Below are 20,724 nucleotides of genomic sequence, written 5' to 3' on the forward strand. Positions count from 1 at the left end.
TCTCCCGCCTTCCCTCCGAGATTTGGCATTTGTTCCATGCTTCCATGTCTCTGGATCCACTTCTTTCATCAGTTTATTTTGTTAATTAGTTTCCATATGTGAGATCATGTGATATTTTTCATTCTCTTGAGTTATTTCACTTAGCATGATACTTCCCAGGTCCTTTATGCTGTCTCAAAGTGACCTGTGTGTTCTTCAGAATTATGAACAGGTCGTTCATATCCAAAAGCAGATTTGCATTTGGCAGATATAAGTTCTGGCACCATAGATTTACATATCCCCTGGAAACGATCTGCGAGCTGGAACTACCTTTTCCTATGAAGAGTTTTAGGTCAGTGTAATTCGCCCCTCAAGTACGACTGAGAAAGCTTTTTAAGGAGTGGACCTTGGAAGGGAAGATCTGCGGCAGCACCAAAGCAAGCCTCAGGAGCCAGAGGACTGATCTGGCAGCTGTCAGGACAGATCAGCTCATGGGGTGAGAAGTGGGGTGCAGGGAGGGAGCTCGGTCTGCAAAGACAAAGCTGGGCATGTAGGTCCAATTTTTCAAGCTGCTCCTCTTCCTGGAGGAGACACCCTCCAGGAGACCCCCACATGCCTGGCCACCTCATCTGATGGGGGTAGAGCACTATCTCTGGCTCAGAAGTCATTTCTAATTTTAGTGGCATTACTGGGGCCTGAAACATTCAGACTCATAGGTCTTGAAATAACCCAGGCTTTTCAGTTGCTTGACTGAGCAGAGGATGAGTAACCCTGGGTCATCTCTGCACAGAGGGCTGGGGAAAGGCCCAGAGACAAGCTGCCTGCCGACAGTGCAAAATTTGGAAAGCACATCTAATGAACAAGCGATTTCTTTTCAGATCAAAACCTGCCAAGGATTAAGATGTCTTTCCAGCCACCCAGGAGTGGTTCATACGCCTGTTTCAACTATACCGGTAGCTTCAGGAAATGGCAAGATGGGACAGCCCGTAAGTAAGCTACCATCATCCACAAAGGATGTTCATGGCTCAGGCAGAACCAGACTTGGTTAAAAACGCTTTTCAAATCATGAATCATTTCCTACTGTAAGAGAGTCTGTGACCACCTCAGGAGGTGATCCTGGGAACTTCTGAATCTTAAAATAAACATGAAGATCATAAGACAAATTCAAGTGCTTGGGGAACATGAATTCTTTCTTTCTTTCTTATTCTTTCTTTCTTTCTTTTTTTTTTTTTTTTCTTTCTAAGTCCCCCATTTTAGAACCTCTGGCGACATTCCCCAGAACACATCTGCCTCGTGTGCAGGGAGCTGGAAAGCTGACCTTGGGGTGGCAGCTGACGATTCGGTTGACCTTGGCCTAATTATTTAATTTGGGATCTGTAATCCTCACAGTTAAAGCCATGATTACTATGATCCAACACAAGTGAGCCTGCCTGGGCATGGGCACCGAAGGGTTATAATTTTAAGAATGTATTTCTCGGAGTGAAGGCAAAATGCTGAGGGAATGAAAATGACCCAGATTTGAATCCTTTAGCAATGAGTTTTACCAGGGCTCCCACCATGTTCAGCTCTGGGCTTTGCACAGGGCCTGGGGAGGCATAACCCATGTTGGCTCAGGGGCACAGAAGCAAGACTTTGGTGGTTCATTAGCCTCTACAAGGACTGTTGGAAGAGATGTGAGTAATGGTGTTTCTGGTCACCATTGTCTCACCAGGCAATCTTCTGGAAACATAAATTCAATGTCCTCATTCCCTGCCTGAAATGGCTTTCCATTGTTCCAAAATAAAAGCCAAACTCCGCAATACTGTTTATATCGATATATCTTCATAGGACCCAACCTCTACCTTCCTCTCCATATCCTTGCTTTCCTTGTTCCTTTTAATCCAGACACAAGGGCTTTATTTCAGTTCCTCTGATGATGAAGCTCTTTCTGTCTCAAGCACTCCTTTACCCCTTTACTTTTTAATTTATATTTCTCTTAGTGCTCAGCTCACATGTGCTTCTCGCTGGAAAGGCCTCCGGAGGAATCACCCTCTCCCCACCCTCACTGGATCAGATAAAACCTCTTACAAAGTTCTTGCAGAGCCTCCTATTCTTTTCCTTTAGGGCCTTTGTTCCAGATGATAATTATACGTGTACTGTTTACTGATTGGATTACTCCAGTCTCTCCCACTGGATTAGAGGCAATGCCTATTTACCACAGCATCTCCAGTGCCTACCACTGTGCCTTGCACGTAGCAGACACTCATGCGGCGATCTCCTTAGGATGATGGAGAAGTGGACTGATAGCAACCTTCCTGCCTGTAGAAATCCCGACCACTGCTCTGACCCACACCGGCAGGTCTTCGTGACCAATGGCTATCGACAGTCCAGTTAGCCAAACAGCTGCTTGGGGAGGAGCGTTAACAACTGTGAATGAAACAGATCCATTCTTTCCATTAGTTCTGGCTGTTTGGAATGCTGCGGAATTTGAGAAGATGCTGCCCTGTTCGTTTCACTTAAGCATAGAGCCAGCTCGTCACATCCCACCACCTGCCCAGTCTCTGGGAGTGCACAGGGCAAAGCGAGGGGATCTGTGTGTGGGGATTCTGGCCTGATGGTGAGATCCAACAGAAGTAGATACTTAAAAATATACTGATAGCTCTGACCGGTTTGGCTCAGTGGATAGAGCATAGGGCTGTGGATTGAAGGGTCCCAGGTTTGATTCCAGTCAAGGACATGTATCTTGGTTGTGGGTACATCCCCAGTGGGGGGTGTGCAGGAGGCAGCTGATCAATGTTTCTCTCTCATCTATGTTTCTAACTATCCCTCTCTCTTCTTCTCTGTAAAAAAAAAAATCAAAATTATTTTTTTTAAAAATATGCTGATAGTGGGAGTTATGTGTCTTCATTGCACTATCGGCAAAGACCTTTGTTTTAAAAACAGAGCACTCGTACAGAGTCAAGCATGTCCCTGAGTCAGCAGTCCTAATCCTTCCTCAGTCTGCCAAAGAGGCCCTGGGTCTCAATGGATGAGCCAAGGACCGCCACTTGGAGATTACTGTCTCAGGAAACCCAGCTGAACCTGGTCAAGCACAGACTTGTGTAATAGGAGCCGTGTCCATGTAAGAAGATAAGAGCAAAGCAATTAGAGAGTAATTCCAAGGTTGTACAAAAACACGCCTGTGATGGGACAGTAGATTCTGCTCCTGGCCCATGACTTTCTCCTGCATTAAGGATGAGGTCTCATGACCTGAGATCATGCAGGAAATACAATGGAGTTTCCGAAGAAAAATACTTGGATAGGCTAGGATTGCTGAGGAATGAATAGCTGGGTCCACAGTAACGAGGCTGCCTGGAACTGAGATTCTGTGTTCAGAGTTGTTGTGATCTGGATTCCTCTAATTAGCCATTTTTGGGGCAATAAATCCTGTTGTAGCACCTATCATAAACTGCTCAACGTCTATGAGATGGGGAAAAGTTTTTCTTTTCCATTGGAGCTTGGGATGCTGCACAGTCCCACTAACCCAAGATTGCAAGTCCCACCAGCTGCATCAGGGCCTGAAAGAAAACCCTTGTAACTTGGACTGGACACTTTTCCTTACAGTTATTTCTCCTGGTCTGAATCATTCTTCCTGGACACACTGAAGCCCTACTAAATTTTAGGCAGCTGTGTCCACTTAGCTACTGTTCATCTAGGTCAGTGGTCGGCAAACTCATTAGTCAACAGAGCCAAATATCCACAGTACAACGACTGAAATTTCTTTTGAGAGCCACATTTTTAAAATTTAAACTTCTTCTAACGCCACTTCTTTAAATTAGACTCGCCCAGGATGTGGTATTTTGTGGAAGAGCCACACTCAAGGGGCCAAAGAGTCGCATGTGGCTCGTGAGCCGCAGTTTGCCGACCATGGATCTAGGTAAAGAGGCAAGGATAAAAGGCACAGGGCACACCACAGCAGCAATTACTTTCCACAAGGAGTCGGGGATTGGAGGCAAAGCTAAAACACCTTTAGCTATTATAGCATCTCTTTTAAGGCAAGCCATTTCCTCAGGGGGAGTTTGCAGCTCTGAGCAAAGGCACGACAATAAAAGATCAAGGCTGTCTTTTCAAGGCTGCAAACCGAGCAGCTGACACCTTGAAGTTGATCTGCTTTTGACCCCTTTAAAAGCCAGGACATCAGCAAAGAGCCCACATTTCGTTTTCTATAAACCGGCCAAGCATCTCTTTTCTTAATCCAGAAAAAAAACACACCCCCATATTTGTAGAGAACAGGCAGGGAGGGACTTCCGGGAGGTCAGGCCTCTGTCTCAGCAGGTGTCCCTAACTAAGCCTCTCTTCCCTTGGTGGTTTTCTGCACTTCTCTTCCACCCTCCTACCCCCTCCTCCTGTCCGTCCCACTCTGGGTCTGTGCTTACCTCATCTCCCTGGTTTCTGCACCTGCATTTATAAAGGCAAGTGAAAACAGTCCTGGGCTGTGCCAATGGGCAACTCCAGGGAGTTCTACTCCTCCCATTTCTCCTAGAGTATTTGGTCTTAGGCCCAGGAACTGATTCCAGCAGCAAAGCTAAAGCCAAACTGAGTTTTGTTCAGCAGGTGGTCTCTTGTCATTTTCACATCCTGATAAAAGACCTCTGTTTTCCCAGCAGATAAAATAATAGAACAGAAAAGCTCCGGGTGGGTGACTCTGCAAATGGATAGGTGACATCTCTGGTTGAGGAAGGGGCGTCTGTGAGTCCCAGGTCCTCCCTGTGGGCATGTCCATCCTCTCCTGTGGTTTTCCCAGGTGGAAGAGAGGGATGACTGGGACTCTATCAATGACCATTCTCTATTATCGGGACCATTATCAGCCGACTTTGGGTTGGGTCTCTCCAACTTTAAAACATATGCAGATCTTTTCAAAATCTCTTTAAAATGCAGATTTCCCTTAAGCTCATCTGGGACGGAAGACTCTGCCTAAGCTCCTGGTGATGTTGGTGCCACTGTCCCTGGCACATTTTGAGCAGCAAGAGCTTAGGGGTGTGTGTGTGTGTGTGTGTGTGTGTGTGTGTGTGTGTGTTTCCTGCCTTCCTGCGCCCAGCTGGGCCATATCATTTAATCCAAACAATATGGTAGGAGGAAGGGTCAATTACTAGCCTCCTGAATCATCTATTGTTAGAGCTGTTTCTTGCAGTTACATCAAAAAGGCCCCTCCTAGTAGTTCCCCATTGCACAAGCTGCTCATTTGTAACAAGATCCTGTGAGCAAGCAAGCCAGCCACTATGCAAGACAGCCTTGGCTCTCTCAGCTCCCAGCCAGGTGGCTGCTGGTTGATGTTGGAGTAGAAAGTTTTACGTGATCCTGTTCACGGGGAGGATTCTGAAGGGGGTGGGGAGTAACTTTCCCAGCTCCTGGCACCAGCCCCCCACCGCCCAGGCTTGTAGGAAGGGAGGTGGAAGCCAAGAGAGAAGCCTTCAGTCAGGCAGGTTCTGCCGACGGAGGGTATTGGTTTTCACTTTCTCCACTATGGGACATCGCCTGCCTTTTATAAATATTTATAGGGCAGTTTCCCTCCCAAGGGTGTGCAAGTGTGGGGGATGGTGAGGAGAACGGTTGAAGGAAAGGAGACAAAGAGGGTGCTCCTGGTGTAAGAGAAGCTGGACTAGATTGGAAATGTCCAACCAGGAGTCTGTGATGTACATCAGTAACCCCCTGCCGTTGTCAGCAATATGTGTTCCGTGTGTAAAATTCTCTAGGGCGAGAGCCCACAGATTTTAACAGATTCTCGTAGAGGTTAATCAGCATGTTTCAATTAGGATTATCTGCCAGTCCCTCCCAGCATAGCTATTTAGAGTGCTAGGCTTCTAGATGTAGCCGACATCAAGTTCAGGCCACGAGATTAGGAGGGACAGGGCAGCCACTTAGATTTTTCCAGCAGAGGCGGAATGGGGTCAGATAACCCTACTTAACAGAGGAAAAGCTGAGCTGCAGTCCATTCAAGGGACTACCCTAAACCACAGAGTTAGACTCTGAGTGCAGACTAGAACCCGGGCCTCACACACACACAGAGCACAGGCCTGCGCCGGGTAAAGGTCACTCCAGTCGGGCCGTTGTTGTGGAAGGGCAAGACATCAGTGGCCACGGCGCCAGGAGCCCAGCTGGTTATTTCTGGCTTGCTGAATGTCAACAATCCGAGCAGCTTCTCACAACAGCCTCTACTTGTCAGACCAAATCAAGGCAGCAGCTCATCAAGCCGGCGAATCAGCTGCCCCCATTGCAGCCTCGTGGCTCCAGGCCCAGCTCGGCCCACAAGGTGCACCTGACCTCGAGGTGCCTGTCCAGTCCTCAAGCCCGACCCCCATGCCCCGGGCAGCTCCCACCTGCAGCCCCCTCGTAAAGACTGTGCAGTCACGAAGGATTTTTTTGTTTGTTTTTTGTTTTTTAAAAAACATATACCCTGTTTCTCCGAAAAATAAGACAGTGTCTTATATTAATTTTTTCTCCCAAAGTTGCGCTAGGTCTTATTTTCAGGGGATGTCTTATCTTTCCATGCGCTAGGTCTTATTTTCGGAGGATGTCTTATTTTTGGGGAAACACAGTGCCATATTTTCCGGCGTATAAGACGACCCCCAAATTTTACAGTTAAAACATAGGTTTAGGCCTATATTCGCTGTATAAGACTACCCCCCACTTCAAAGAAAAGACTTACTTTGCCGTCAAGATCTGCAGGTAATTTTTGTGTAATTTTGGTCTTTTGCTCCCAATTTTCGGTTGACTTTTTTTTTTTCGTTTCAGAAGTCATCTTATACGCCGGAAAATATGGCTGTATATATATTGATTTCAGAGAGGAAGAGAGAGAAACATTGATCGGCTACCTCCTGCACTCCCCCTTCTGGGAATCAAGCCCACAACCCGGGCATGTGCCCTGACCCTAATCAAACCCTGGACCCTTTGGTCTGGAGGCCTATGCTCTATCCATTGAGCCAAACCAGCTAGAGCACCGCCACGGTTTTCAAAGTGTAAGGGCAGCTTGGCAGCCTACCTTGGTCACGCATGACCACAAGCAATGATCTCCTATGGCCTTTGACCCCAGAGACAGATTGGGCAGAAAACAGAAAAGTCTGCCTTCTCCCTGGTCTTTTTTAGGAAATCTCCCACCTTCACTCCTTCACTTGTTTTTCTCCTTCTCAACACCCCACCCCCCAGCACCCCAATTCCTCTCCAGATCCAGATCCGTGAATTTGTTTCTGTCTGCAGAATGCAGCTTTACAGGAACACAATCAAACACCAACTCTCAGCGTCTGCTGTAGGTTTCCCCAGTTCCAACTCCCGATCATCACACAAATATCGGAGCACCTGTTGGCTAGGCTTTGGACACAGCAGACTGACCCACCCTCAGCGAGCTGGCGGCCTCCTGAGGGAAGAGAAGGTGAGGTTCTAACGTGGTGATTTGATGGTCACATAGCAGTTTGCGGGCAGAGAGAGCACTTGGTGATTAAGACTGACAGGAAGGCAGGGTGGTCGTGCGTATGAAGAGATGGGAGCAAGGAGCATGTGAGGAGCCAAGAAGGGACCTGTGTGCCTGAGAATGGAGTATAGACTTTATCCTGACAATGCAAGTTTTTTTTTTTAATTTCTTTCTTTTTTTTTCTCCAAACAGGGAAGTGGCCAGATGGGACTAGAAGCAGAACTGCTTAAGCCCCAACATAGGGGCAGCAGCATTTTCAAGGGCAGGCGTCATGTTCTCTTGCTTGGCACTCAAATTGCCCTGTTTCCTTTGGCTCAGCCTGACCCCCGGCCCTCTGCTTTATTCTTATCCTCAGCCCCACTGTGGCTGGTTTGACCTTCCATATCCCACCAACCCTTGCTAGCCTTTAGGTAAGGTGCTAGGCTGACTGTACTTGTACTTCCAATCCACGACCCTGTTTTCAGTCATTTACTTATTCATTGACTCAATAAATATTTATTAAGGGGCTGCTACCCGTGTTTCCCCAAAAATAAGACATCCCCTGAAAATAAGACCTAGCACAACTTTGGGAGAAAAAATTAATATAAGACACTGTCTTATTTTCGGGGAAACAGGGTATGTGTCAGGTTTTGTGCTAATAATTGGGGGATACTGAAGGGGAGATTCATGTTTCCTGATCTCAAAGAGGCTGGAATTCACCCAGTGGTTCCCCAACTTGCCCATGAATCACACTCATCTGTTCACTTAAACAAAAACAAAAACAAAAACACAACTGACAGAACATCACTTGGATTGACTAAATTGGAAATTGTTGGGGTATAAATTCTAGGGAGCCATATTGTAAAAATCCCCTCCAGGTAATTCTGCTGAGCAGTGAGAGCCACTGATCCCTACAGGAAAGCTAACCTGGAATTTCTCTGGCAGCTGCTCTTCTGTGTGGCCAATGGGAAGAACAAACCCAGAGTCTGGCTCCTGACCATAGGCAGTCAGAAATCACCAGCAAGGAAGATAAGGACAAGCTCAGTCCAAGGAGCTGGATGCCTGGGACCTGCTCACGTGCCTTCAAAGAAGCAGGAGGGGCAGCAGGATGAATGAGAGGCTGGAAGAGAGCATATTGGGACGGTGGGATGGGCTCTGCCTGCCTAGACTGGACAGTGACTTTTTGTAGACCTAAATTATATAAATTGTCCAGTTAGAAGGCAGGAGACCAGCTCTCTGGCTTGTTGACACAAACCCTCCTGCATCACCTTAGTTATCATGGACAAGGGCTAGGGATGATTACACCAGCCAGTTTCAAATGGCGACTGTAATAAATAACTAATAAAAAATAGTCATCAAGCTCGTTATACACAAATCCGTAGATCTCCACCAACTGAGTACTGGGGCAAACTGAAGCAAATAGGGTAGGTTAGCTCACGGTCCCCAGAGATAGCTCTCATCTGCTTCTGGCCACCCTTTGAGGAACTCCAGGAAGGGGTGATATTGTCTAATCATGCCTGGAATTTCACGTGGGTTTCAGAGGATTCACTTTCCAGTCCCAGTTAATTTTCTGTCTCTTGGGGAGGACTGTTTTGAGAAACCTAGTCAATGGGCCAAATACTCTGAAGCCTCAAACACAAATACATATACTATCCATTTGGGAATTCAAGGTACACTTGTTGTATGTAAAAATAGACCACACTAGAAATGGTTTTGTGGTTGTTTTTGGGTTCTGCATCTTGACCATGCATCCACACAGCATGTATTTGAGTGCAATGTACTGTGTGATCTACAGACCTGAAAGACACAATCTTTGCCCTCAAGAAGCTTAAATCTAATAGGAAAGACAGGACATAGCGCATAAATGTAATAGGAAATAGGATAGGCTGGGACAAGTGAGTGAAACAGTGTCACAGAAAGAGTCAATTTTCTTCCACGCTCTGCACATCTTTCAGGAAGACAGTGCTGGCTATTCTGGGATGCATCTTACTGGAATTAGTGGTCAGAAGGCTACAGCTCTTGCATCAACATTATCAGATGCTGCGGGCCAGCGCAGGTGCTGGCTCTCGCTTCCCACTCCATGCACCACCTCCATTTCAGTTGTGCACCCATCTCTGCTACAGGAGCTGAGTCATTGCAGGCAGGAGGGTGAGAAAAAGAGAGAAAAGTCATTTCATACCCGATCATCTCTAGAAAAGGGGTAAGGACAATGCCCCTTAACAGTAATAGAGTCTTACATTGCCTGTAATGTGAACGCTTCATGGGAGTTCACACTAAGTTCTCTCAGTTTTTTCTTAGTGATACCCGTGATTTAAAGTGACAGGAACTAAAAGCTCTGAGTCCAGAAAAATTGGTGACAAGAGATTGCCACCTGGGGAAAGTCACCGGGTCCCTGCGCAGAGGCAGGTGTCCTGGTCTTTGCCTGAAAGCCAGGGAGTTGGCTCAGAAGAGGCAGGTGGGAGAAGAGGCCACGGAGAGCCTCCCAGGGAGGAGGCGAGCAGTGTGGCTCTTGGTGAAACATTAGAGCACATGTGTCAAACACAAGGCCCGCGGGCCAAATCCGTCCCGCCAGGCCTTGCAATGTGGCCCGCACCGCGCTGTCATCACTGCACTCCGCTGCGTTTCCATCACAATGACAGTTTATGACTGTTCAGTAAACCATTCGGCCCGCGATTTAGGCTGGATTTTAGATTTTGGCCCCTTCTCTGATTGAGTTCGACACCCCTACTGTAGAGTGATTTTCCAAGCCTGACCTTAGGCAATTCCAAAGGCTTTTTCTGGCAGGCCTGGGGGCAGGAGCTGCAGACTCAGTGCACAGCCTGTGGGCCGTCTCCAGGCGGATGTGCAGACTCAGGCCCCCAGGCTGGTCCCATGCTCTTTACGTATTTACATTCCTAGTCCAGAGGCGCCTTCATTCCTAAATCCTAAATCTCTCTGTGTGAGGCCTTGGGCTAAATCTCTGCTAGGGGCCTTGGGCAGAGGTCCGTTAAGGTCTCTGCTGGGCTTCTTTATGGGAGGAGGGAGGAAGACAAGCAATCACTTTCCCTATTGTGACTCAGTCCCCAGTACTTTTCCACTCCTAGAACTTCTCCCTTCTTCCCCATCTCAGGGTCCATAAAACTACTTTCAACCCCCCCCCTCGCCCCTCCCCCACCGTGAGCACCTTCAATGGTGAGATGACCTCCCCTCCCCCGCCACATCAATGCCGATCCACTAGATCCTGGGCCAAAACCTCCACTTAGATTAGATTTCCCCCAGTTCTCTGGGGATGGGGCTGGGGGGACTGGAACAGCGGGCTGGGCACTGTGAGTGATTAGAGGCTTGTTGCCTTTGCATAGCTCATTTTCTTTCTCCCAGCTGAGCTTCTGACTCGAGGGACTCGAGCTTCTGACTCGAGGGACTCCTGCAGCAAGCTGCCTGCTGGGAGCCATGCCCATTTCTGCTGGAGGCTTTGGCTTCTCCACTCCATTTCTAGATTTGGTTTCTCTGTCTCTCTCACACATACACCAACACATACACCAACAGTAACTGACTGAAAACAAGAAGAAACCCAGGGTTGCCATGAGGGCTGGCCAGGAGTCAGCAGGAAAAAGGAGGTCAGGTCCAGACCTCCAGACTGTGAGAACTACCCCCACCTCAGAGACCCACTTCTTTCTGTCTACACTGCAGAGGAGGAGCCAGAGGCCGAGAGGTTGGCGAGGGTCACCCAACCAAACCAGGTCCCCGTTATTTCCAGGCTGCCCCCTGGGTCTTCTTCCTACTTCCTGCTACAGGTCTGGTGCAGGGCTGTGCCCCTGGGTGCCTGGGACTACACTAAGCCCTCTGCAGTCAGTATCTTGGGAGCCTGCAACCTAATGGGGGAAGAGCATATGAAAGCAATGTTCTCAAACTCCTGTTCTTATAATCACCTGGAGGGCCAGTTAAAACACCGACTGCCAGCATGACGCCCAAATCTACTGATTCCATAGGTGTGGGATGGGGGCTGAGAATGTGCATTTTTAACAAGTTTCCAGGTGGGGCTGATTCAAACCACAGGAATACCAAAAACAACCAAAAAGCAATATCGAAAAGATGGAAACCGAGTAAAGGAAGGTGTAAGGGTGACATTATTCATTAGAGCAAGAAATGGTCTCTAGGGCTGGTCCTCGGGAGGTTTTCCTCTTCCTCACTCACCCTGACCTGAAGCTTACTAGAAGTTTTCATTTTCTTTTCCTTTATATATATATATTTATTTCAGAGAGGAAGGGAAAGCGAGAGAGATAGAAACATTAATGATGAGAGAGAATCATCGATCAGTTGCCTCCTGCATGTCCCTACTGGGGATGGAGCCTTTAACCTGTGCATGTGCCATTGACTGGAATCAAACCCAGGACCCTTCAGTCCACAGGCTGACGCTCTATCCAATAAACCAAACCAGGGCAGTGGTCGGCAAACTCATTAGTCAACAGAGCCAAATATCAACAGTACAACAATTGAAATTTCTTTGGAGAGCCACATTTTTTAAACTTAAACTTTTTCTAACTCCACTTCTTCAAATAGACTCACCTAGGCTGTGGTATTTTGTGGAAGAGCCACACTCCAGGGGCCAAAGAGCCGCATGTGGCTCATGTGCCACAGTTTGCCGATCACAAAGCTAGGGCCATGGTTTTCTTTACATCCCCACAGGTGAGGCCAAAGCCTCTGCTTAGATTAGATTTTCTAGATTCTAAAAAAGCTCAGAGCTGGCTCCACTTGCAACACCTCTCAGCTCCATTTCCCTGTCCAGGTCCCAAAGGCCATGAGGCCAGAATATTGGGGGGTGGCTGTGGCCAGCTCACCCTGGCTCCCCTGTGCATCCCCACAAGCCCCGGAGACCTAGGCTGTGGAGACTGGGAGAAAGGAAAGCCGGTGGCCCAGGAAGTAGGGCGGGGGAGGGATGAAAGGCTCTACAGCTCACATGGACTCAGCTCAGCTTTTAAGTTGAGTCATCAGTGAACTTGGACTTGCTTTCCTGCTCATCAGGTCTGGATGTGTGTCACTGAGGTCAAACCTGGTGTTTGAGTGTCATGGTATAAAGAGCAGCCAGATGCAGACAGGAAAACAAAACAAAACAAAACAAAACAAAAAAACCCACAACAATTTAGCCCTCAAGTGGGTGTGAACACCCAGCAGGTAACCCTCCTCTTCAAATCTGTTCCCTGTTTCACTAGCTCCATTTGGGGCACAAATGTTTATGTCCAAAGCTGTTTCAGCAAAAGCAGTAACCTCAGGAGGAGGCCAGTGCAAAGGCAGAGAGTAAGATTCCCCCCAACCGCCACGTCCACACCTGGAGCAGAGGCAATGAGGGCCCAAGGCGGGGCAGCTGGGATGGTTGCTTTGCCCAAGCTCTCCCCCTCCCTCCCCCCCCCCACCTTCCCAGCTGGGCCAGCCCCAGAACTTCTCAGACCAGGGCTGGCTCTGCAGGAAAGAGACTGCCATTGCATTGAGACGAATGCGAAGCATACTACCCAGAATATAGAGACTTGAACCTCATTCTGCTGTTGTGCACTTTAGAAAAGAGAATTAGAAACTGTGAATGGATTTTCTGTATCGAAAGCCTGAACCTATTTCCAGTTCCAGGGGTAGGGGGCTGCCACGGAGCCCTGGTGTTAGACCCTTTCGGAAGAACCGGAAGAGCCGGTGTGTGGGTGGTGGGGCTTTCTCCCCCTGGGGAGGAGGTGGGCGAGGCTTTGGACGTGCTTCCCGAAGCCACCTGGAAGGAGGAGGCTGCTGACTCACCAACAGCTGCTCCCGGATTGCATTGTCGGGCTGGCCAATGGACGGTATTTTTCCAAGGTGATCCAGAGCCGTTACAACATTCCTGCTCTTATCCGCATCAGACCTTCCTGTAAGTCACACCAGGAAGTTACCAAACCTTGCCATCCTGAGCAGTCAAGCACATGAGATTCTAGACACAATGTTTCCACAATATGTCTTAGTATCCCGCTGGGGACCTGGGGTCCAGTCACCCCGTGATCTCTGAACTTCCTCAGCCGTTGACTGGCTGGCCTTGGAGTCATGTGGAAGCAAGTGTGTGGCTTCCAGTCATCCGGGAAGCACAGGCCTGGCTGGATTCCCCTAACAGGGCGGTCAGCTGAGAGAGGCACGGAGCCTTGAGCTCTCTTTGACCTGCATTTCACAAAGACCCTTTCTCTAGTCCTGCCCCGCTCTCTTGCTGGTCTGGACAGAAAGCTACCATGTCCGGTTCAGAATCATTCTTGGCTTTTTCTCAGAAAGAAGGCACTGGCTTAGAAGTCCCTCTGCCTGATCTTGGTGTCTGCTTCTCTTTCTCTCTCACTTATAAAGGGGACATGAAGGAGAGCCTCATCTCTCTGCTGCTTTGGAGGTGCAGTGGCTTTCATTTGGGGTGGAAGCCATCACGGGGGAAGCTGGGGATGTGCAGAGAGGGGCCAGAAGACATTCTGGGTTTCTCACGTTCTGCCTCTGAGACGGACTGTGGTGGGAAACATACAAGAAGAAAATGCCTTGGTTCCACTTATCCGTTCCCCAGCCGATGGAAAGAGAGTGAGAGGGGAGGTGACTGGGGAATAAGACAGATGGAGTTGAGAACTAGGCCCTCATTTTAGGGGGACTGGACTCCACAGCTCTCTCCCTCCTTGGCCAATGGCTTCTGGAGCCTCTGAGTGGGGAAATGTTGACTGAGCTAACCGTGTCTGCTTTTTTCTTTGAAAAATATATTTTAAAATTTAAATTCTTTATTGTTTAAAGTATTACATATGTCTCCTTTTCCCCCACTGACCTCTCCCTGGCCTCTTCCCCCCCCCCCCATACCTGCCCTCACCCCCGGCCCCCTCTAACTGTCTGTGTCCATTGGTTATGCTAATATGCATGCAGACAAGTCATTTGGTTGATCTCTTTCCACCCCTCTCCCCCTGCCTTCCCTCTGAGGTTTGAAGATCTGTTCGATGTTTCTATGTTTTTGTTCATCAGTTTATGTCGCGCATTATATTCCACAGATGAGCTGTGCCTGCTTTTGCACCTAATTCCTCAGTTATGCTAAATGTTAAATAATTTCTATTGTGAAGTAAGGGTTTATAAATTATTGCTATTTCTTATCCTTGTTACAGTCTTATTGGTGTTAATTGTTGTTATTGCTGTTACTAGGGGCCCAGTGAACAAATTTGGGACCTTGAAAGGAACTGTGGGCCACGAGGCTGCAGTGGGCACAGGGACGGGTCTGGGCCCTTCTTCCACACACCCCCAGTCCCTTGTCTGCTGATGGTACCGGTCCTGCTCGTACCCTCTGACAGAGTGGAGCGATGTGGACCGGTGCCAGCAGCAAGTGCAAGTGAGGCAACATGGTCAGCTGTGCAAGCAGCAGCTGCTGGCCATGATTGCCTCTCAGGAGCAGGAGGAGGTGGAGAAGCCCTCAGGGGTGATTGGGGGCCAGCGGTGGGTGCAAGTGGAGGCTCCAGCACCAGCAGCGGGTGTGAGCAGGGCTGTTACCGGCAGTGGGTGCGAGTGGTGGCTGTGGCACTGGCAATGGGGGCAAGCAGGGCTGGTGCAGGCAGGAGGTACCAGCGCCAGGCAGGACCACCGTGCGCATGGGAGCAAAGAATTTTCAGTAACCACCAGAGGCTCACTGCATGACAGCGACCAATGCCCTGCCTTGGTCTGGCACCCCTGCTCACCTGCTCTACCATCCTGCCACAGCTGATGCCTGCCATGTTCCACACGTGCCTCCTGGTGGACAATGCACATCATAGCCTCTAGTTGTTTGGTTGTTCTGCTGTTCAGTCTATTTGCATATTAGGATTGTATATATATATATTTAAAACTCCTGCCTGAGGGTCCAGCTTCTAATCAGCCTATATCTAGGTGTTGATTGAGATTGTTCCTTTCTCAAGGCTGACAGATCTTGGCACAGTCTCAAGTACTGGGAACCACTAAGCATAAATAGGCTGCTTGGACAAGCATAAAGGCTGACAAGCAACCAAGAGGTAAGGCAAAGTTGAACAATAGGTTTACCTTTTAGGCCTTCCTTCCCCTGGCTTTGCTCCCGGCAGCTCTTAAAGTGTTTTCACTTTTTCAAATTCCTTTTTCTTTTGTTCCACTGATTAGATGTATTATACTTCCCTATCTTTGAGTTCACTAATCCTTTATGCCCTTCATGTAGTCTGCTGTTAAATCCCTTTATTGAATTTTTCAGCTCAGTAATTGTATTCTTTACCTTGTGATTTTTCTTTGGTACTTTCTATATTTTCTCTTTTTATTGACATTCTTTGCTCATATATTGTTCTTCTGACCCTGGTGAGCATCTTTTTGATAATTATTTTGAACTTTTTATCAGGTAAATCACTCATCTCTGTTTTATTAATGTCTTTTTCTGGAGTCTTAGCTTGCTCTTTCATTTGGAACACGTTTCTTTTATTTTTCATCTTCCTTGACTCTGTAAGTAAGATTTTATACATTAGATGAAATGGCCACCTCTCCTGTGTTGAAGAAGTAGCCCCATGTAAAAGGTAAACCTGTTGTTCAACTTTGCCTTACCTCTTGGTTGCTTGTCAGCCTTTATGCTTGTCCAAGCAGCCTATTTATGCTTAGTGGTTCCCAGTACTTGAGACTGTGCCAAGATCTGTCAGCCTTGAGAAAGGAACAATCTCAATCAACACCTAGATATAGGCTGATTAGAAGCTGGACCCTCAGGCAGGAGTTTTAAAAATACTTTTCAGGGGAAGATTGGAAGGTATCTGTTCTCTCTGCACTGAGCCCTGGGGAAAGAGCTAGGTAAGACCTGTTTCTTTGTTTGCTACCATCTTGTTGAACCTGTTAACACAAGCCATGCTGGCTACCAGTCTCTCAGGAATGTGTCCTCTTGGTGACAATGACAAACATAAGCTCTTTTCTTGGTGACCTGGGGTGGGGCAGAGAGAGAACACAAAGATGGCACCCTCTGCCTCCCCAGTCTCTGGAGAGGATTGAAGTTAGTTCTTAAATGTTATGTTAAAGTCAAAGGTTGCAGGTTTAAGATTTGTAAATAGGCCTATTTCACCAAAAGACTGGACATTTTAGTCTGCTGCCTCTGTGCAAAGTATTTCTTAGTTACAGGCATGTAGGACCTGGGAATGCAAGCCCTGCTGGTTGTATCCCGTGGGCAGCAGCCACAAAAGTCAAGGTCCCAGATGGTGAACAAGCTCCTGTCCGGGATACACCAGCGGTCTCGGGTTGGCAGAGGGAAAATGCAAAGACGGCGTCCACCAGACTGTGTGGCCTCTGGAGAGGCTTGCAGTCAGTTCCCACATGTGTGTTAAGTTAAAAGCCTGCTCGTAAGGTGGTAACTTTTAAAATCTGCAGAGAATACTGGCTTCTTTCAGAAAAAGACTAGGCGGTTATTTCTGCTTCCTTTGCTCTCTAGGCTCTGGCAGCTATAGCCATGGGGAGTCGGCAGGAGCCTGTTAAGAGCGGTTTCTTAGTTTTCTACAGTCTTTTGGGTCTTGTGGCCTTCAGGACTATGTGTTTTCGGGGCCTGTCTCTCAGGAGGAAATCTTAAAAGTTGGGCACCAGCTGTGGGATCTAAACCCTTAGGTCCTCAGGGGGAAGCTCAGAGTTGTGTGTTGTTCCCAGGTTGTATTTCCCTGGGCTAGGGGTGGGGCTTATAGCAGGGTTCTAGCTTGGGCTCTGCTACCTGGTTCAGTGTGGGGGTTTTCTTGTTCAACCACGTATGTAGGAGCATGTCGACCAGTTTCTGGATTTATTTTGCATGTAGCTGTAGATTTGGTGTGTCCATTTGAGGAGGGGATTCAGAAGCCTCTTTCATTGCCATCTTGAACTGGAACTGCAAAAACTTTCTTAACCCTCTCCCTCCTACTCCTTCGCTTTCCAAATCTTAATCCAAGACCTCATGTCTATTTTCAAACTGTTGCATGTCTTAATTCTAACAACAAGCATTTCTTAATGTATCCGTTTGTTTCCCAGAGCTCTGTGCACCAAGGAGATCCAGTAACTGGGAATGGAGAATGTGGCCAACACTGCTGGTTACCTGATAATCAGCCGTCCCTCCTCTTCCGTCCCCTCCACACTCCTCGAGCTCTGATTGTGTCCTCCATTCTTGTCCTTCAGAGAATGAGTTCCTCTCTAACTCCCTGGGGCTAAGTTTCAGACTTACACTCTAAGCCACTGAGTCTATGTTCTAACTGCACATGGACCACCTTAGGAGCTTTAAAAACCCCACCAGGGCACTCTCAGGAGTGAGGGCATGGCCTCTATTCCTTGAAATGGGAGGTTTTAGGTGTAATCATGTTATTGGCTTTAGGTATAGCCATGTTATGCTAAACTGGCCAAGGGGTTATGAATATATGAGGCTGGGAAGCTTCTGAGAAGGTTATGCACATTTTATTTAAAGTCATGATGTAGGAGTGTTCTTTTCCTGCCTCTGGAGTTGGTTGTCTGCATGTAACTCAAGATTGAAGGAGCTTTGTTTAGTTGAGTCATTGATCTGTGGACCTAATCTCATTTAATCCTCATATACCTGCTAAGGTAGTTTGATTTTCATTGTCTCCATTTCACAGACAAGGAAACTAAAGTTCACAGAAATTTCAGTACTTTCTCCCCAATGACAATAGCTAGTAGCAGCAGTGCTAAAATGAACCAAGCTCAGCCTGGCTCCTAAGACCATGATTCTCCCACTATTCCCATCAGTGTGTTGTTACATTGTCAAATACATACATGCATACATACATAACATTTAAAAAATAAAATCACTGTGATCTGGCCGCTGTGGCTTAGTTGGCTGAGCATTGCCCCATGCACCAAGAGGTTGCTGGTTTGATTCCAGGTCAGGGTAGGGGTTTTAGGCTTAATCCCCAGTAGTGGGTGTGCAGGAGGCAGCTGATTAATGTTTCTCTCCCTTCCTCTTTCTCTTAATGAAAACCAATAAAAACATTAAAAATAAAAACAGCCTGATTTGTATTATTTTCCACTTTCCAAGGGTAAATATTCTTACCTTGGCCAATTTTAAGCTACCACTGTGAGCTCATTGAACACTAACTCGGGAAGAATTGTGTACATTTGGTTCTTATGGGCCAGTGTAATGCAGTTCCAGCAAACCACTAAAAATTGGTCAAGGGCTCAAACTCAGTCTTTGATGCTAAGAACCAAAGAGAGCCTTTCCCTCAGCACATCTCCTCAGAGATCTTTGCACTGGAGTTCTGCCTTGTTAGGGAGGAGGATTAGCTCTTGTTCCTAGAAGGCAGATAAGCATGATGAGGAACAAACCAATAGGGGTGAGCTTCACTGGTTTCCCACTGGCAGCAGGATGTTAAGGATGCAGAGAGGCATCACAGAGAACTGCTTATCACTCTGCACTAAGGTGGGTCAAGAGAGCCTTTCCCATTTGCCATCTGAGCTGCTGCATTTCTGTGTACACTTGCTGATCCCCTCTGGCAGTGCTGGGCACAGATTCATGACTTTGTGGTATAGTGAGAGCAGCAGGGGCCTGGGCATGTGGCCAGTGGAAACATTATGGTAAGCCAACTCCAGGCCTACCCAGTGGGCCAGGGGAAGCAGCACAATGATGGAGCACTTGCTAAGTACATTTCAGATTGTGGCATGGAATTCTCTTGGGTTGGAAGGGACCACTCTGTGATTATCCAGTCTGACTTCTGTCTGTCATCCTGCTGAGAGCTGAGATTGTTTGAAGATGCCCAGTGATGGCGGACTCCTTCCCTCCAAGGATGTTGTTTCTACAGGAGTACCTTTATGAAAAAGCTCATTTTTATGCTAAAACAAATTCTGTAACCTGTTGCTACCTGACATCATCCTAGTTCTAATCCTGTAAACGCCCAGACCAATCCGTCTCCATATGGCAGGCATAGGCTATGGTGCATGAACCACTGCTGTAATCTCAGCAGCACTGAACAACAGTAAGACAAATACTAATTCTTTCTTGCTTGTGTAAAATGTCCATCAAGGGTTGGCTGAGTAATGGCTCATTAACTCAGAGATGCAGGCTGTCAGCCAAATTGTCCTCTCTCAACATCGCCATTTACTGGAGGAAAGAGAGAGTCCCTCAGCAGCACTGAAGTGTTCTAGCTTGCAAGTACTGTGCATCCTTATGCTTTTAACTCATTGGCTAGAACTATTCCAGTGGCCTTACATGTACTTATTAGGTCTAGTAATAATTAATGTCGTTTCCTAATACTTTTTAAATCGAATTTATTTAAACAATACAACAAAATTTAATCAACAATATAGTTGCCATTGTTTTCTACTGTTGAATACTTGTGCCCAATGCTCAGGAAGCATTTTAATCCCTCTGTTGTAAAATTCTTGTGATTTTGATGCAAAAAATTTGGTCAATGCATTTTTGAGGCATTCTTCATTATTAAATTTTTTTCCAAGAAGAAAGTTTTGCAAAGAACGAAACAAATGGTAATCGGAAGGGGCAATATCAGGAGAATATGCAGGTTGAGGGAGAACTTCCCATTCCAACCGGCGCAGTTTTTCAGCAGTGATTCTTGCAGTATGCGGTCGTGCGTTATCGTGGTGAAGAATTACGCCCTTCCAATTAATCAGCGCGGGTTCTTTTTCTCTTAAAGCTTGGGCTAACCTTTCCAATTGGGCACTATACACTGCACTTGTAATGGTTTGGTTAGATGGTAAAAGTTCATAATGAAGAATTCCTTTAAAATTCCACCAAACACACAACATCACTTTTTTCGCATGCAAGTCAGGTTTTGGCGTGGGCTGCGGAGCCTCATTTTTGTCCAACCATTGAGGCCGCCTTTTCAAATTAACATACAGCACCCATTCTTCATCTCCGGTAACAATTTGCTCTAAAAACGGCAAACGGTTTTGACGAGAGAGGAGCGAACTGCAAATTGTGACTCTTTGATTACGGTTGTTGTTGGTCAACTCATGAGGAACCCATTTTCCAAACTTTTGGACTTTGCCAAGTGCACGCAATTGATTGGAAATTGGTTTTTGTGAACAATTTAAAGTTGTCGCAAGCTCTTGTTGGGTAATTTGAGGATTTTGCACCAAAAGAGCTGAAAGAGCTTCTTGATCAAAATTGGACACACGGCCTCAACCACTCTTGTCATCTAACGAAAAATTTCCCTCGCGAAATTTCTCAAACCAACGCTGTCATTTTCTGGCGCTAACTGCATCTTGACCAAGAGCACTACAGATGTTTTTTGCAGCCTCACTTGCTTTTCTTCCTAATTGGAACTCGTAAAGCATGCAGTGACGAATATGCTCTTCATCTGCCATCTTCTTAGCCCTAGTTTTGCAACAAAAACCAAACCAAACACAAACTTTTTCAAGCAAAACTTGTTAATTGCACCTCACACGTTCTGTAGATACCA

The 20,724-nt window shown here is 47.1% G+C and overlaps 1 protein-coding gene across 1 annotated transcript in view; it reads right to left on the reverse strand.

The window, feature by feature from the left end:
- Window positions 1-9,069: 9,069 nt before the first annotated feature.
- PRKCH (protein kinase C eta) overlaps window positions 9,070-20,724 on the reverse strand; it is a 245,639-nt gene continuing 233,984 nt past the window's right edge. Inside the window, exon 14 of the mRNA XM_045579958.1 lies at window positions 9,070-9,507. Coding sequence (XP_045435914.1) covers window positions 9,499-9,507 — 9 coding nt within the window. The 3' untranslated portion in view covers window positions 9,070-9,498. The remainder of the gene's footprint in view (window positions 9,508-20,724) is intronic.

This window comes from Pipistrellus kuhlii, unplaced genomic scaffold (genome assembly GCF_014108245.1).
Source record: "Pipistrellus kuhlii isolate mPipKuh1 unplaced genomic scaffold, mPipKuh1.p scaffold_m20_p_1, whole genome shotgun sequence".
NCBI lineage: Eukaryota > Metazoa > Chordata > Mammalia > Chiroptera > Vespertilionidae > Pipistrellus > Pipistrellus kuhlii.